The sequence below is a fragment of the Astyanax mexicanus genome, chromosome 23 (assembly GCF_023375975.1).
Source record: "Astyanax mexicanus isolate ESR-SI-001 chromosome 23, AstMex3_surface, whole genome shotgun sequence".
NCBI lineage: Eukaryota > Metazoa > Chordata > Actinopteri > Characiformes > Acestrorhamphidae > Astyanax > Astyanax mexicanus.
In genome coordinates this window covers 26,166,385-26,185,756 of record NC_064430.1, presented here as the reverse complement: position 1 = coordinate 26,185,756, position 19,372 = coordinate 26,166,385, and the positions used below count along the sequence as shown (strand labels likewise).

At 39.4% G+C, this 19,372-nt stretch overlaps 1 protein-coding gene across 1 annotated transcript in view; it reads right to left on the bottom strand.

Annotated features, from left to right (window-relative positions):
- cdh8 (cadherin 8) overlaps positions 1-17,520 on the bottom strand; it is a 229,058-nt gene extending 211,538 nt beyond the window's left edge. The window contains exons 1-2 of the mRNA XM_049471151.1: positions 17,103-17,520; positions 10,590-11,226 (exon numbers count right to left, since the gene is read on the bottom strand). Coding sequence (XP_049327108.1) covers positions 10,590-10,985 — 396 coding nt within the window. The 5' untranslated portion in view covers positions 10,986-11,226; positions 17,103-17,520. The remainder of the gene's footprint in view (positions 1-10,589; positions 11,227-17,102) is intronic.
- Between the last annotated feature and the right edge of the window lie 1,852 nt (positions 17,521-19,372).

The window sequence follows — 19,372 nt, the reverse complement described above, 5'->3', positions numbered from 1 at the left end:
ATGTTTTAGGAAAGGCCTAATTCAAAATGCAAGTTATTTGACAATTTTGCGTGTCCACTATTATTTTTATTACATTACATTATTACATTCAGACAATTGCATATATTACACTATACAGTATGTGACACAGTTAAATCAGCTGTTATCTGAATTGTCCTTTAGATGTAAAGCGAATAAACTAGTCTGTTCAGTCTGAACAGGATCACTGAAGCTCTAAAGCGAGCGAACACTGGATTCATATCCCGTTTCTTTAGCAGCTACAGAACCCCACCAAACTAATCCACCCCGGCTTTCATTACCGAATGACAAAGCACCGCTAATTAATATTTAATAGAGGAGTAATTCATTTTTAATACTGTAATGTAATTAATAATAACATAATGAATTTTTCAGGGTTAAGTTATAGGCCTGGATTGAGACTAGGAAAGATGTCATTTTTTACATGTTGGCGTTCGTTCAGACTTTGAGACGTGGCGCTTATTTTACTTTAATTAGAGCTAATCTGGGCACGCCTTTATAAATGAACTTAAGAAATAAAAAATAATTCATGCATTTTTAACATAAAAAACATCAGGATTGCCTATTTTTGTGTGTGAAAGAAACACATTATTTAGGTGCTCTTATCTGGAGAGCTGTCAACTTCCTGTTTTTAAGGCTGGTAACTCCAGATGAGAGCCAGTTTCATCATAATGTTTTGATGATCTTTGCAACTGCATTTGAGGATAGTTACATTAGTGAGGAAAGTTAAATTAGTAACACAAAGTAGTGCACACAGTACTATCTATGGACATGGTTAAAATGCACAAAATACTCCATAATAAGTTGTTATCAAGTGGTATTGCTAACAATGCTAACTTTGAGCAAACTGAAAAAAAAAAATCCACCCAATCAGAGTTCGGTGTCAGGAATCATTGTGATGTCACAATACCGTCAACCCCCACAATTTTCACCAACCCACTAGATCAGTTGAGAAAATGCAATTTCAGCCTGCTGGTTGAGAACCTCAGACAGTACACAGCAGGATTAGCCTGCAGACTTTGTTTGAGGGAGGGATCTGTTATCTATATATAAGGAGTTATATATATATATATATATGTATTAAAAAATGGTAAAAAAAAAAAAAAGTAATTTTGCCAACCCTGCACTGAAACACACAGTGTTTTCCAACTAGAAATGTTACTCATCTCATTCTTGTCACCAGGCGGTTTTCTGGAAGCACCGCAGGGGGAAAAAAAACGTTGTCAGATATAAATACATATCTGCTTTCACTGCTGAATAAATAATCAAAGTCACTTCCCGTCAGTCGGACTGACAACTCCCAGCATTCGCACATTATAGCCCGGCCTCCGGAATATTAACAGCTTGTTATCAATTCTCTGTGTGCCAAATACATACATTCCCACCGGAGATAAAAGCATCTGATGGCGAGGAGAAGCATCGACGGACTCTTTTGTGTACAGTACATCTGCACTGCAGCCAGAATAATAGAGTCCACAATTATCCATTCTGATAAACCATTACAGCAAATTACAGCCAGAAGAGCAGAAAATAAAAGAGACGCGAGATACGATCTAACTGACATTTACTATAATCAAGCTGACAATATCTAAAGTAAACAGACTCGCATTACGCTTTGTTGTGCAAAGATAGCAATTTGTCTCAAACCTTTCCTTTATTTGCGCCTTTACTTCCCGTTTTATTCCGAATCAAATGAGCAAAGCTGTCAAACTCTGTAATCCAGTGCAAAACTTAAAAGCTGGGAATTAAAGGCGCCGGCGCGGGACGGGTCGAGGGCCGCGGCGGAGTTCATCTGTGAAACCCTCTCATAAATGATCAGACAGGCCTCCTGCTGGGGTTAAACGGGTGCGGGGGTTTAATGTGAACGGAACTGATGTCCTCCCGTCATTTACTGAATGAACAATGCGCTCCCCACTGAGCACTCAGCACTGCTTAAGCACGAAGGTGACGCCTGAAAAAAAAAAAAAAAAACAAGCATGCTAATGACTTGATGAGAGCGTCGCTATGCTAAGAGAAATTTGACTTCGCGTTGTTGAATATCTGCAGGTTAGCAGAGGTAGCATAAGGGATAGGGCTGGTTAGAACATTGGGTTTTTATGACAAGGTTGTGGGTTTGATACCCTGGGGTGTGCCAACTCTCAGCACTGTAAAAGCTCTGAGTGTCACTAGTCTAAAATCTGACTTTCTGTAGTTGTAAATCTACAGGGTAGTGGTGACCTTTTAATTAAAGTGGTTAGAGAGATTGGAGCACAAAGGTATTAATGACAAGATTGTGGGTTCAATACCCAGGTTTGCCAAACCCTCAGCAGTGTTAAAGTGCTGAGTGTTGACACTATAATGTCTGTTGCTATGCTAAAAGTTGACTTCATGATGTTGCATATCTGCAGGGCAGTGGTAGCATAAAGGTTAGGATTTAAAAGAACACTGGGTTTTTATAACAAGGTTGTGGGTTTGATACCCAGGTTTGCCAAGAATCTAGCAGTGTTGAAGTCTAAAATCTGACTTTCTGTAGTTGTAAATCTACAGGGTATTGCTGACCTTTTAATTAAAGTGGTTAGAGAGATTGGAGCACAAAGGTATTGATGACATGGTTGTGGGTTCAATACCCAGGTTTGCCAAGTCTTGAGTGTCGATATTATAATGTATATTGCTATGCTAAAAGCTGACTTTATGATGTTGCATATCTGCAGGGCAGGGGTAGCATAAGGGTTATGATTTGATAGAACACTGGGTTTTAATAACAAGGTTGTGGGTTTGATACCCAGGTTTGCCAACCCTCAGCACTGTTAAAGTTGAATGTTGAGTGTTGCTACACTAAAAGGTGACTTTGTGTTGTTGCAAATCTTCAGGGTAATGGTCACCTTGTATTTACATGGTTAGAGTGATTATAGCACTGGGTTATTGGTGACATGGTTGTGGGTTCAAGACCCAGGTTTGCCAAGCACTCAGCACTGTAAAAGTCCTGAGTGTCCCAAGTCTAAAATCTGACTTTCTGTATTTTTAAATCTGCAGGATAATGATGGCCTTGTAGTTAGTGTGGTTAAAATGATTAGAGCATGGCGTTATTTATGACAGGGTTGTGGGTTCAATACCTAGCTAAGCTAAATGTCTACTTCATGCTGTTACAGATGCACAGGACATTGTTTACCTTGTATTTAAAGTGGTTACGGCACTAGGTTATTTATGATGACCGCCAAGTGGTCCAGCGGTCTAAAGCACTGACAGTATGATCGGGAGATCGCTGGTTCGAATCCCGGTCATTCAGCTTGCCAACAGCTGCCGGAGCTCAGAGAGAGAACAATTGTCCTTGCTCTCTCTGGGTGGGTACAGTAAATGGCTCTCTTTCCCCTCATCACTCCTAGGGTGATGTGGATCAGCACAAGGCTGCGTCTGTGAGCTGATGTATCAGAACCGAGTTGCTGCGCTTTCCTCCGAGCGTTAGCGCTGTGATGCTACTCGGCAAGGCTATAAAAGAGGCCTTGTGTTGAAGCATCACTAGTGATGGGTGATATACAGCTGACTGAGGATAACACCACTTTGCTTTCACAAGCTTTCAGGCACAAATTAGAATTATAAAATCTGATCACGAGACACTGATTTAAAGGTGACATACATATGAAAAGTGATGCAAATCCAATACAATCCAATTCAATCACCTGTTCACACTTGGCATTACCATGCATCAGAATCAGAAGTGCCAGATGACCAGGTGACCAGCTATGAATGTTTTGCGAATCATTTGTAATCAGATCGAATCCAGAACTAATCCAGAATGTTAATGCCAGGTGTGAACAGAGCCAAGAATGCTTTCTGAGGGCACCACAAGTGGTTCTTTTTAGTGCACCACGTAAAGAAGACTTTGTAGCACCGATTTTAAAAATAAAGAGTGTAGTCCGGGAGAAGCTCAAGTTGGAGACCTCAAGTGCTCTATCTCTCTTTCTCTTTCTCTCTATTTCTGTATCTCTCTCTCTCTCTCGCTGTATCTCTCCCTCGTTTGCCTCCCGCTGCCATCCCCGATTCCCCGTCAGTGCTAACGGTTCTCGCGGCTGGCAGCTGGTGCTGAAGGGGTTCTGGGTTCTGACAGGCAGGAGCTCAGGAGCGCCATGTATAATTAAACATCAGACCGCTGCGCAATAAAAGCTAAAGGACGGAACGAGTGTAATCTTGGCCCGAGGAACTCGATAATCAACACACAACCACACGCCTGCCGGAGCGGGGGTGCGGGAAAAAAAAAGGCACACTGATTTGTATGACCCATTTGAATCACACACACACATATATACACACACACACACACACACACGTACGTACGAACACCACGTACGCACCTCCCACTCCTGATTTGATTCATTTTTTAATTAGTGAGACAGAGCGCGAGAGGAAATTGTGACTGCAGATCTAAGGTGATGAAGTAAGAGAGATTATTGGAGAGGGCGAGAGAGAAATTAACACAGAGAGAGAGGAGAGAGAGAGAGAGAGAGAGAGAGAAAAAGAGACAGAAAGAGAGAGAGAGAGAGAGAGAGAGAGAGAGAGAGAGGAGGAAGAGGGTGGAGCAGAAGGGCTTTCAATCTCCGTCGACACCGCGTCGTCCTATCACGCCGCTACACCCAACTTATCTGCTCTCTGCAAACCTCGTTCAGCAGCACTTAACCTTGCAGCGAAAAACAGCGACGGCACAAAAATGCAACTCAATCAACCCCCAGCCCACCGAGCGGGAGGGCTAAACGCTGCCACCCACCATCCCTCACTTCCACCGGCCCGCAGCGCCATCCTGCAGCCGCAGATTCTCATGTAATTCCTGCAGTTGAAGTAGTTAAAGCGATAATCATTCGGAGGCAGTACTGAGGGAGGAGTTCGGCCTTCTGCATCACATTCAGTCCATTATATAGCTGCCAGGAGCTTCGAGATAATTAGGATGACTGGATTAGGTGTAATAAGTGTGTAATAATAATGTATTTTTTTTTACTAGGGCAAACAAGCACTAGGACAAACAATGCAAAAATAATAAAGAAACCAGTCAAACAAACTGACATTTTCTGTAAAAACATTGGTTCAGTAAGGATGTTCCGAATATTTGGCAACCAAAATGATTTGTTTAAAAACACTTTTGATGTTTGGCTGCATAAATGAAAATACTGAATAGTTTAGACAAAAATACACTTTTATTAAATAAATTATTTACCCTAATTAATGAGAGATGGTAGCTCAGCCTCCCCAGTGCAAAATAGCACAATATCTACATTTAGAGTGATATTAATACATATTTACCCTAATTAATGACATACTGTTGCTCAGCCTCCATTACACAATATATCTACACTTAGAATGTTATTAATACTGTACCTATTCACACCAATTAACTAAAGACCATCGTTTCACCTCAGTGTACATCTTAGTGTAGGATGTATTTCAGTGTTCAGTATATTATCACTTTGTTATTAATACTGTATATATTCACCCAAACAGTAGATCCACCTCAGTTAATCACAATTTCTACATTTAGAGTTTAGAGTTGTTTTATCTATTGAGTATAATTTATGAGAGACATCTCCAGCTTTGCCTTAGTGTATATGACATTGTATATCTTTATGCAGATCCCAATGCACATTTCTGTGTATACTTTAGTGAATATCTCGTCGTATATCTAGGCACAGATCTCAGTGTACGTCTCAGTGTACATCAGGGAAATGTTTTGGAACGACTTACCGAACCCTGCTCTACTTTCTCATTAGATTACACAGAATTTAACGTTGTGTAAAGCTTGTCAAACCTTCCGCAAGCTGTGGGTGGAACACGGATAGGTCAATTACCCCCCAGCTGGGATGACAATAAACCCGTTCTGGACCCGGGACTATAATTCTGCTGGCTGACGTCTGGAGAAGCTCGGTGTTCTCCTGCACAAACTCCTGGTGGCTGTAACGGAGGCGAGGCGAGGCGAGGTACAGAAAGCCTCATTACTCACAGAGATCCACCGGCTTCCTCCATCACCGTGCAGCACAGTGGGTCTGTCAGCCAAAAAGCATCGGGCCAATTCAGCCGTGCACCTCGGAGACGGGCTCAGGGAGGATGCATATTGTTCTTGTTTATTTATTTCTGCTGATCAAAAGCTGCGGCGCCATCCAACAAACACTGCTTGATTGTGGCTCCTAAAAATTGATGCTCCCTCTTACAATAAGGACAATAAGGTGTTGCATTTTGGTTTTGAGGCAATAGCCAGGCTGAAAAATGAAGATGCACACTCTAGTGAGCTAGAGTAGAACAATGCTCGTCCACATGCTGCTACTGTATAATGCCCGGATCAGACTAATTTTATTTCTTTTTTTTCCCCATTTTCTTCCCAATTTACATGGCCAATTACCCAACCCACTCATTAGGACTCCCCCTATCACTAGTGATGCCCCAATACACCAGGAGGGTGAAGACTAACACATGCTTCCTCCGATACATGTTAAGTCAGCCACTGCTTCTTTTTGAGCTGATGCTGCTGATGCAGCAATGCCGAGCGGTTCCAGTACATCAGCTCACAGATGCCCTCTGCTGCAGACATCACCCTAGGAGTGATGTGGGATAAGAGCGCCATCTACTGTACGACACGAAACAAAGATAGATGCTTAATCTGACAAAGTGAACATTGTGAGGGACAAAAATGTTGTGTAATCTGAGCTTGGCATTAGGAGCTTATCTACAAGGCATACAGTCTGACAGCCAACAGGAAAAATGCTTATTCAGCCGTGTACCTCAAAAATGGGTGAAGGAACACCATGAAGTACAGTATTGTGCTTGTTTATTTATTTCTGCTAATCAAAAGCAGCAGTGCCATCCGACAAACCCTGGTTAATTGTCACTCCTGAAAAATTAATGCTCGCACTTACAATAAGGACAGTAAGGTGTTGCATTTTAATGTTGTTGCAATATCTATGATGAAAAATGAAGATGCACACTTCTGTGAGGTATTCCAGCGGGACAACATGCTCGTCTACATGCTGCTACTGTCTTAGGAAAATATTGTCTTGTCTACAAGACATACAGTCCAACAGCCAAAAGGAAAAAAAATCTAATTCAGTTGTGTACCTCAAAGATGGCTAAAGGGATGCCATGTAAAGTATTGCCCTTGTTTATTTATTTCTGCAGATCAAAAGAGCCAAGGCCATCTAACAAACCCCTTTTAATTGAGGCTCTTGAAAAATTGATACTCGCGCTTGAGGATGTTTTGGTGTCGCCGTGGTATCGCTGGAGAAAGCACAGGTGCAGAGGCCACACACACTGGAGAGCGCATGTTTTATTCAGGCGCAGGAGGAGTCGGCCGAACAGCCGAGGAATCAAGCGAGGGAGGGTAATTAGCTGAGCCGCTGCCAAACTTTCGGGCGCTGTGAAAGGAGAGTGTTTTCCACCTCGCCGCGGCTCAAGACTGGCCTCAATCAACTCGCCAGCCATCGGGAAAAGCGCCCCCAGCCAAACAACTGGCACAACCAGACACATTCCCAAACACCCAGCACCAAACTATCAATTCTTAATGAATACAACCAGAGAGACCAGTAAGCCAGATCTGATTTGCCCTGAAACTTCTGTAGGTTAATTCTAAAATTCTACAATTCTTCACTATAAAAGGAGAATTGCTGGACCAACTTAACTGAACCCAAATAATTGAATTAAATAAAGTTTTCTAAATCAAGTTGACAAGTTTAAAGAACACAGCTACTTTTTTAAGTCAGCTCAACCTAATTCCCTAATTGTTTTCAAGTGAACACTTTGCATTAATGTAACTTACAAAATGTTAGGCAAGTCTTAAACCATTTAAGTGTTAATAACTTAATTTGTTATACTGTTATAAGCCATCATTAATAGATAGCATTAGGGTTCAAATGTGATAGATCCTGTGAACCATGGTCTGGACCAAAGCATCAACATTTGGTTGATCAATATATATGAGGTATAATAGTCTCATTCTGCATCAATTAAACAATGATACAATTCATGTAAACAGTGATACACCCTTTATGCAAATAGGTGGTCATAGGAGCCAATGGGAAATGTTTTACTCATAAATGTTGCACTACACAAACGTAAGACACACCCTATGGGTTACCATTACTTCAACTATTACTTTAATACACTTTCTTTTGTTATTTCATTATAAATACATAAATAAATCAACTACCTATCTTTAAATCATGGAAGACATCCCTTGCAATAAATGCATTCAGCACCATAAAAACAAAATAAAAAAATACATAACTGCTATGATTAAAACCCTTAGTATTTTGGAGGTGATCTGTAAACAGAAGCTAACTCCAAAAAAGCTAATTCCAAAAAACACAACTGAACAACATTCAGCACTTCAATCCACAGTCTTCAATAGATCACAACTGGCACAGAGTTACTTAGCTCTGTTTAGAGCTATGAAACATGCAAACCAATGTGTATAAAAATGCAAAAGTACAATAAAACCTATATTTAAGCTAATATAAAAACAAATGATCAGACAACACTTTGAAAGGAAACTCACTGAACTGACAACTTTAAGTAAAACGTATAGAGAGGATCTACTTACTGTTACTGTAGGTAATGATGACAAGATATCAATGCAAATTGCATTAATTTGCTAAACAGTCACCAAACAGGCAGTGTGAAACCAAGACAAACCAGATTAAATGTACAGATTTCTATGTTCACATCAATCTTAGTTCACATTTTCAACGGTGCATTAAAAAGACCAAAAGGCGTGTTGGTTCACTCGTATACTCCGAGAATAGAAATGGATTCTGGCAGAGAGGTAGAATTATACAGCAACAATACCTGAAAATGGAACTTGCTGCTACTACCAATAATAGTAACAAAAATAGCAACAACTAAGTAATACTTAGCCTTAAATGTAAGGTTTTACAGTGTATCAGTAGATAAAAGCATGTCGGTTGTAGTTTTTGAGGTGAGTAACTGTACACTGTTAAAAAAACACAAAGAAAAAACAGAAATCGATTCCCAGCTCTTGTTTTTTTAGCTTTTTTTTCTAAGCAAGGATTTTTTTGTGCGTGTGTGTATATGTGTGTGTATTTGTGTGCCGGTGTGTCGGGAGGTGGAGAGAGCCAGCTTGGGTCTCCCCAGGTTCACACTTGCACTGATCTGTGAACAAGCTGCTTTGGCCCACTCTTCCAGAACTCTCTCAGGACCTCCAAACAGACCGAATAAACCAGGACACTCACCCTCACACACACACACACATTTACACACAAACACACACACACAAATATCGCTCAGTATACACTCCTCCACACACACAGATCACACCTCAGAACCTCGGTAACAGCCAGCAGGTGATTTTGTAGACTGTGGGTTGTTTGAAGAAGCTTTTTTTATTTCTTATCATTTGACTGAATATCTGTTTGCATTGTTGGAGTGTTGGAATTACACCAATCTGTACTTGTGACTTTCTTCTCTACTTTTCATCTCTTTCAATCTTTTTATACCCTAGTTGCACATATTTACAATACATTTACATTTACAGCATTTGGCTGATGCTCGTATCTAGAATGACTTACTACAAGTTTGTTCCTGGTACAGAGTTGCCCAAGGACTCATTTTAGTGTATCACAGTATAGTCACCCAGACCAGAAATTGAACCCCAGTCTCCCACATGAGGTGGTAGCTTATAAACAGGCAGTGGTGTTATCCACTGCACCACACCAGCCACAAATGTATAAAATATCAGAATATCAAAATATATGGTTTTGTATTTGGTTTACCAAATGGGTCCCATCATTACAGCCCACCATAATCTCACCTTCTGGTGGTTGCACCTAGACCCTGCACAGTGCAATGCACAACAAAGATGGGACTCATCACTATTATGTATGTGAAGAAAACATAAAAACCTGTGGACAAAACATTCTAGTTCCCAGTTTGGCTAAGCATCCAGTTTTCAAATGGTCATGCCCATTTTCACAAACCTATAAACCCATAAAATATAATTAAAGCGACATTCTGTAAGTTTTTTTTTAGATTTGGTGGATTTAGTGACCACTCTGGTGAGAATGTGTAACTGCACCAATCATTAAATGCATATACATGTGATGTAAGTATGTAAAAACATCTGACGTGCCTAAAAAAACTACCTCAAAACCTTTAAAACCACCCTACATTTTTAATAATTATTTTAGATGTTACATAATGGTTGCACCAACATGTTGATACCATTTTTTTTACAATATTTTGCCATTTTACCAATCAGAAATACTACTGCTTACAAATAAAAAGAAAAAAAAAAGCTGGAATATTAAGAACAACCTCTAGCTAAATCTAGACAAACCCTGACCGTCATGCTTTCTCTTCCTACACAGAGACAAATCCCACCACTGAAAGCCCAGTCTGGTGGTATAAATGGACCATCAGAACAACCCAACAATTAAATACCCCAGTGCCAATCTAGCAGGTGCCAGCACTGCCCACTTCTTTTTTTAGCTTCCACCTAATCACAAAACATGTAGCGTATTCCGAAGCATTCCAACAAGCAGAATTAATGTTTCCACACGATAAGCGCAGAGTTTAATATCCAGCTGACAATTAGAGAAACTCACCCTGCCAACCAGAATGGGATCGGGTCCAGTGAACTCCTCCAACACAAACATTTGATTCCAAACCCATCCTCTCTTGGAGCGGCTGAGGATTTTTTGTCCCTCCACCTCTCTGGTTCGCAAGGCCGCTGCCGAGGTCGTAAGTAAACTCTGGGAACTCGATAAACTCTGGGAACTCGGAAAACTCTGGGAACCCTGGGAAGTCTGGGGACTCGGTAAACCCAGGGAACTCTGGAAACCCTGGGAATTCTGGGAACTCTGGGACTTGTTGGTTAAAGGTACCGCCGAGCAGCAGGTAATCCACAGCAGGAACAGCCAACCGGCCCAACATGTCCAACTGGCCCAACCATTCCAGCTGGTCCTGATCTCCACCTGTGGCTTAATTTTCCGCTTGGCCATCGTCTGTCTGCTTAGATTATTTGCTTTATTATTAAAATTATTATTATTTCGCTCTCGTTTTTCAGTGTACGTCCCAAAAACGGTGAGGCAGCTACTGGTCTGCGGTCCGTGTCCTGCAGCCCGGGTTCATGGTGCTCTCAGGGTCACGGAAGCAGCGTGATTTGTCTCCGGCTTGAAGAACAGAGCGGGGGGGCACAGCATGGCGCGATATCCATCAGGTGGCACATTGGGCACTCGACACCTACAGAGACAAAAGAGGGAGAGAAAAAAAAGAGAGAAAGAGGGATGTACCATTTGGAGGGCAATTTATATATTAACATGCATGGATGAAATAATAGCCAGTACTGCCGCTATGTAAAAGCAGACATAGAAAAGCTGTTGAGGCAAGCTGCTGCATGTGCACTATAGGTAAACAAATAAATAAATAAATAAATAAATAAATAAACAAACAAGCATCCACTTCAGGTACATTTTGTTCTGTACAGCACAATACCATGCATTATGTTCATGTAAAAGCACCATGTAAAAATGTATTGCCAATCGGTAAAGGCTCCACTCTGCTCAATGGGTTGAATTATATACTGGTACTCTCTTTCAAAGGGTTTTTCGTTCTCTATAATCAAGGTGAACCTAAAATTTTTTTTTTTTCACATAATGCAAAGCATCTACACAAATGTATGTATTTTTTTTTACATTGTGTCAAGATTCTTTAAACATGTATTAATAGTTCTATGTAAGCATGCATCCAGTTTACAACCAATCTATCTGTCTGTCTGTCTATTTATTTTTAGTTTATTTAAACTGTTGTGTAGGTACACTTTTTGTATTTCAGATCACTCTCCCCTGTCCCTATAAATATACATATTTTTTCATTGGAAAGCAACAATATACTTCAGTTTAAAGAAAAATCAGACAAAGAATTGTTGAGGAACATTCTTTTGAGATCAATCTGAGAAATTTGAGTTTGAACTTGAGATTCTAGGCAGAAACATTGGCATTATAAAAGAAACCCTTATGCTTTATGACTTGTATTACACCCTATGAAGTACTTGATAAATATATGTAAAGTAATGTAAAGTGTAGTTAAGTTAGAACGGTGGGAAAATCAAAACAGTGGTTCTGCAGAGGTAAAAAAAAATAAGAGAATAAGAAATAAATATATTTATATATCTATTTAGGTATTTTGATTTCAGAACATCTTTTGTTCTTGACAAATGTGGTTGATGTGGTTTTCATCAAAAGGTTCCTCACACTTAAATAGAGGTACTGATATATATATATATATATATATATATATATATATATATATATATATATTTGCAATAGTTGTTATGTTTAGAACCATCTATTTAAAAGGTTCTTCGGGGAATCAAATGTGGTGGAATTTTAACCCAGAGCTAGTCAGCAATCCAATATTAATATACTAGTGCATCTTTAAAAACAATTGCACTTTTGGCAGTGTGGGCAGTGTGCTTTCTCCATAAAAGTTGTCAGTAGCAGAGGGAAGCATGAAGTGCTGTAAGATTTAGTTAGAAAACAAAACTGCACTGACTTTAGACTTTATAATAATAAAACACAGTTGATCAACACCAGCAGATGACATGGCTCTCCAAACTAGATGCAGATTTCATTTTCCAGCAGGATTTGGCACACTGCTCACACAGCCAAAAGTAACAATTGGTGTTAAATAAAATTGTAATTTTCTGAGACACTGATTTTTGGGTTTTCATTGGCTGTAAGTCGTAACCTTCAACAATAAGCATCCAAACATCCATCATGGGCAAGTTTTTTTTTTTTTTTTTTTTCTGGGACAGTCTTTCATAATAGTTATATAATGTATATTGGAATTATACTATATCAACCAAGGAATCAGTTAAGGAATTTACAGTGATACATCATCCAGCCCCAATTTAAAGGATGCTCTCTTGTGTTTAAAGCTTGTTCATGCAGAACTGTATAGAACTGTTCAGGAATGCACATCTCAATCAATCATACGTCATCCAACCAATCATTAAATCAATCAATCAACTAATCCATTAATCAATCAGTTAGTTAGTGACCAGCAGCTCCTAGTCTTTTCCTCTGGTGCTTCAGAAGCTCATGGCTTGTTGGTGACAGAAGACACGTGACCTCAGTGTTTACAGTGTTTATCTACGTACATATAAATACGAGTAAGTATATATTTATTGATTTTATTGGCTTTTCATTCGACTGTAATGCCTGTATCACTTTCACTGCACCACTTTTTCTTCTTTTTTTTTTACACCCGGCAATAAAAGCAGTATTAAAGTCTCGCGTCTTAAAAGAGCAGATGTTTGGAGTAAAAAAACACAAACAGGCTTTTGAAAGGGAGCACCAAGGTTAACAGGGGCTCTGCCTGGCTTTGAAAAGACGTCTCGGAGCCTGGAGTGTGCGCTGATAATGAACACAGCGGATACACCTGCTCACTGCTTCTTTATTTTTTTCTTTTTTACACTCATCATCATAAAAAAATGGCTTTTTAATAAGAGTTCGGCTCCGAATATGATGATGAGCATCAATGGGATTGGTTACAGCGCGGAGAAGAAGTGAGATGTATCTGTTTTTTATCCGGGATTGGGTTAAGTTTGGCAATTACGCACTTCTACCTTCACTAATAATGAGGACAGAGCTCTTTTATGACCAAACTCGTCGAGTTTTATTCACGTTATTATATCGCTAATTGAAAACTTCAATGGCACTTCCAGCATATCATCCTCCTCATCATCCTCACCATCATTAAACCTTGAAATCATCGGCAGCAGCAGCAGCAGCAGCTCTCTCTCTCTTTCTCTCTCTCTCTTTTTAAGCCCAATAACAGCTTCGCCGCATTAACGAACTCCGCACTTCTCTAAATGTCCTTGACTGGAATGAAAAAAAAAGGAGACCCTGTTATAATAAAATTCATAATTACGTATTTAAACCACGACCACGGGACTAAGTGTCACTTTCTCTCATAAAGCCTCTCTTGAGCTTCCCTAATTCTGCTATTAATGATCGTACAGCCAGCCACCTGTGTGCTATTTATTATAAAGTCGACAATGGATTAAAAAAATACATAATAATCACACCAAAGAGAGCATGTTGTCAAATGTAGCATATTGCAAAATATAGCAAAAGCAAAAAAAAAAAGAAAACATGGTTCTCAAAAGAGTTAAAAATGTGCCAGAAGCCTTTTCACATGCATATTTTTAAGTCTAGAATATTTACATTAATGTGCAAAAAATACAAATAAAATAAAATGTTATATGGTTAATTAACTCTCAGATGTTTTAGAACGATCAAAATCATCTTCATCATCGTCAAATCAGCAACTTTACAGAAGAAAAGGAGGGAAAAAATAATTCTTAACTCTTTGAAAGGAGGTCAATCTAAAACTATTTACATATATTAAAAATATATTCTACTCTTTGCTCTATACTCTATTGTATTCACTGTGCAGCATTTCTGTTGCATTCATCATAAAAAGATGGAATCTGAAGTTAAAAGGTGAAGGGCAGCTGCTAGTTTCAAATGACGTAGCAGATATAAAAAGGAGAAAAATGCAAAAAAAAAAAAAAGAAAATTTATGAGAAATGTAAGGTTTTTTTTTCTTTGAAACAAAGCAAAGGGGTCAAAAAACTTTATAAACCAATTTAGATAAAGAGTAAACATATATTTAAAACATTTCTACTGGTCTAAAAAAACATGCAATTTGAAACAATATGACAATCAGCTGCTGTTTTCAAAAAATGATGTAGAAAACTAAATAAAGACAAAAAGATAAATGGAGGTACAGATATCTCAGTTTTTCTCCAAATCTCCAAATCAGCAACTTTAGAGAAGATGTAAAACAATAAAAGCTTCCTAACTTTTATTTATTTATTTTTTTTGGATTGATCATTTTCTATTGATCTATTTCTCAACCAATCACAGAATTTAAAGTAAAAAAATGTGAAGGGCAGCTTCTAGTTGCAAAAGTTGTAACAAAATATACATAAATAAATCAACAAAAATGCAAAAAAGTAGATTTTATTTATTTATTGTTTCGGACAGCAATGATATAGATAATATATACTGATATATAACATTTAAGTAAGTTAAGGAAAAACCTACTTGCACTATAAACACACATATATATATATATATATATATATATATATATATATATATATATATATATATATATATATATATATATATATATAATAAAAAAGCACCAGTATAAGTGTGCACTCGCCTGATCACAGGATTCCATTACACCACTACGCACTGATCCAAATCCAGCACTGCAATCCTCTACATTACTAAACTCACTTATTGGACTGGACAGCCAGGCTACAGTCTACCCTTCTAGTCTATTTTTATAGACTTGCAGAACATTCATCAGCACCAAAACTGACATTTCAGAGAGAGATAGAGAGAGCGATAAAGAGAGAGATAGAGAATCATCATCATCATCATCATCATCATCATCATCTGCCTACATCAGAACTGCTGAATATATTCCTTTTTAACTACAAAAAACGGTTTGTTTGTGTGTTTAGAGAAGGAGGTTGAGATGTTAAGTCTCAGAGACTGAAATGCTTCTGAAAGATCTCGTAAAAAACAATTATAATCATCTGCACAGCATTTAGAGCCGCCGACCAATCGCACGGCTGTAAAGACAGCGTTTAACGATGGGCTTTTATAACGTAGAGCACGAGGAACACAGGCAGATCAGAACAGCTGAGTTTCAGCACCACACTGGGTGGACAGCTCCCCACATCTACATTTATATACAGCTACTGCTGGAGTTTACACACTTTATATACGCCTTTAATACACATATATACAACCTAAACACACATAAACACACTCTTAACATACACACACATCCATGTACTACATGAATACACAACGTATATAGACATAAACACAATATACTATACACACATACACATGTGTATTATACATATACACTTATTAAGTTGTTTTAATTCATACATACCTCATAATACACACAGTACACAACTTAAATTCACACATTATCACTTATTAACACTTATTATCCAATATGCTCACACCTACACAAATATATAACATATACACACACCTCTAATACACACATGTAAATGATACACTATATACACGTATACACGTCTAATGGACAAGCATATATGCACTATATACACACCACCACTAATACCTATGTATATACTTTTAACAAACAAAAATTTATACTGTGTTTAATGCATGCACACAAATATGTCAAATGTAATATATAATATATATAAACACATGTATGTATATGTGTACAGACCACATTTATGTCTCTAATATTCTTCAATAGACAACAATAGATTGACAATCTTACACACATACACACACAAACATGCCACATACACACTTCTAATACAATTGTCAAAAATATATACACTATATGAACTTAAAAATAATACTCTGATATACACACTGCACATTATACACCATATATAACATCATATAACGTATGCACGGCTCTAATAGACACACACACTCACCTCTGCCATGCAGAGCTCTTGCACTTCTTCTGACACACACACACACACACACTTCAGTTACCATTACACACACCCTGACTGCACACACACACACACACACACTTCAATGGATTTTGACAAAATCCACTCCCAGAAAAGAGACGAGTTGAGGTGACCAACTTGAGCTGCTTTAGCACAAGGTATAATTGTGTGTGTGTGTGTGTGTACGTAGTGCAATGCAGTCCGGTCTTGTCCACTGGAGTCCAACACAAGCACGAGCCACGAAACACACACACACACACACACAGTAACACAGCCTCACGCACACACGCGCACGAGAGAGGTTTCAGCCTGTCAATCTGGCTGAAAGGCTGATCAATCATCCGCGCGATCACTCCGGGCATCCTCGAGCCTCCTCGTGCCTCTATAAAGCACCCCCCCACACACCTCAATCCTCTCTACTGATGAGCTGCACGAGCCCAAACCCGCACCCTCACCAACACCAGCAGCGAGAGCGCACGAGCCAGAAAATAACAGATAGAGAAACAAACAAATAAATAGACAAACAAACACAGGCAGACAGACAGACAAACAGACAGACAGAGGCACGCGCGCGCACCTGTTAATGCACGGGGCTCCTCTTTCTCGGTGCGTTCACTCCGGCGGCGCGCGCGTCATCTCAGCCGGCGGAGGAGAGGAGAGCGGAGTGAGAACAGAGGAGGAGCAGCAGACGTGACCGGTTTCAGAAAGCGCGCGGCATTGTTGATCCCGTAATGGAGCGCGCCGCATAGAGAGAGAGAGAGGGAGAGAGAGAGATGAGGAGGAAAGTTGCGTTAAACGAAAAAGAAAGAGAGACACTAGGGGTAGGTGGAGGGAGGAATAGAGAGAGAGATAGACACGATGGAGCAGAGAGAGTGACGGAGTGACGCGCGCGCGTGGCGTGCGTGTAGGTTCCTTGCGCTGGTTTGTTGGGGAGAGAGCTCTCCGGCAGGCTGAGCGCGCGCTCGAGAGAGAGAGATGAGTGAGAGAGACTGAGTGAGAGAGAGATGGGAGGGAGAGAGAGTACCAGAGAAAAAGAAATTGGTGAGAGAGAGGTAAAGCTAAAGAGAGAGAGAGAGAGAGATAGAGAGGGGGTAAAGAGAGAGAGAGTGAAAGAGAGAGAGAGAGAGAGAGAGAGAGAGAGAGAGAATGTGTTGCATTCTTTAAAAATATAAAAATTAAATGAACAGCTGCACAAGCAACCTTTTCACATTGCATTCACAATTGCGTGTGCATGTTGTTGCAATGTGCATTACTTTCACGTGTTCCACGTTAGGACTGATCTCCCCGTTTGATGTCATATGCACTCATATAACACACACACACACACACACACATGCAGCAGTAATGCAACTCTAATTATCAGACAGTGAAAAGGGGAAATAATAAAGACAGAGTAAACAGAGAAAGCATAGAGCAATAGAGAGGCAGCAGCTTCTCTGGTGGAGACTCTTTTCCTCCCACCACCCCAACACCATGAGGGTGTTGAAGTTACATCCCTCACAAACAACTTTTCTTTCACACAAAAAAAGTTTATAATTATATATATATATATATATATATATATATATATATATATATATATATATATATATATATATATATATATATATATATATAACATATATATATATGGCTCTGATACATCAGCTCATAGATGCAGCCTTGTGCTGATCCACATCACCCTAGGAGTGATAAGGGGAAAGAGTGCCATCTACTGTACCCACCCAGAGAGAGAGCAGAGAGAGAGCATGCTGCCTGACTGGGATTCGAACCAGTGATCTCCCGATCATAGTGGCAGGACTTTAGACCACTGGACCATTCAGAGCCCCTGATCTGCTCTTTTAAATAATATATATATATATATATATATATATAGTGGCAGGACTTTAGACCACTGATCAGGGGCTCTGAATGGTCCAGTGGTCTAAAGTCCTGCCACTATGATCGGGAGATCACTGGTTCGAATCCCAGTCAGGCAGCATGCCATCAGCTGCCAAAGCCCTGAGAGAGCACAATTAGCCATGCTCTCTCTCTGGGTGGGTACAGTAGATGGCGCTCTTTCCCATTAACTCTCCTAGGGTGATGTGGATCAGCACAAGGCTGCATCTATGAGCTGATGTATCAGAACCAAGTCGCTGCGCTTTCCTCTGATCGTTAGCGCTGTGATGCTATTCGGCAATTTAAAAAGAGGCGGAGTCTGACTTCACATGTGTTGGAGGAGGCGTGTGCTAGTCTTCATCATCCTGGTGTTGGAGCATCACTAGTGATAGGTGTCTAGGAGTTCTAATGAGTGGGTTGGGCAATTTGCCTCGTAAATTGGGTTGAAAATGGGATAGAAATAAAAAATAAATAAAATACATAAAAAGAAATAGTAAAACAAAAAGAGCAGGTCAAAACATTGTTTAGAAACATTTTAATTTGTTGTAAGTAAGTTGTTACTAATTATTGTTTACAACTCTTATTAGTAATAAGTAAAGTTGCTATGTTGTCCTCACTTATTGTATCATTTTATTCATGTGCTTCTGAGGATGATGGAATTGACTTTTTGCAACAATGCATAGGATTTTAAAGAGCTATCACTCTGCGAAGAAAAAAAAATCGTTTTTTTTTTTTTTTAGATGACTCTCTAAAAAAACAAATGCAGAATTAAATTGGACAATAAAAGAACATAAGAAATCCATTTAAGGGCATTAGGGGTGAGACAGGGCTGCAGTTTAAGTCCAACCCTGTTCAATATCTATATAAACCAGTTAGTGATGCTAAAGGAACAATCTACAAACCCTGAACTTACCCTCAGTAACAAAGAAATAAAAACCCAATTCTATAAAGATGACCTGCTGCTGCTGC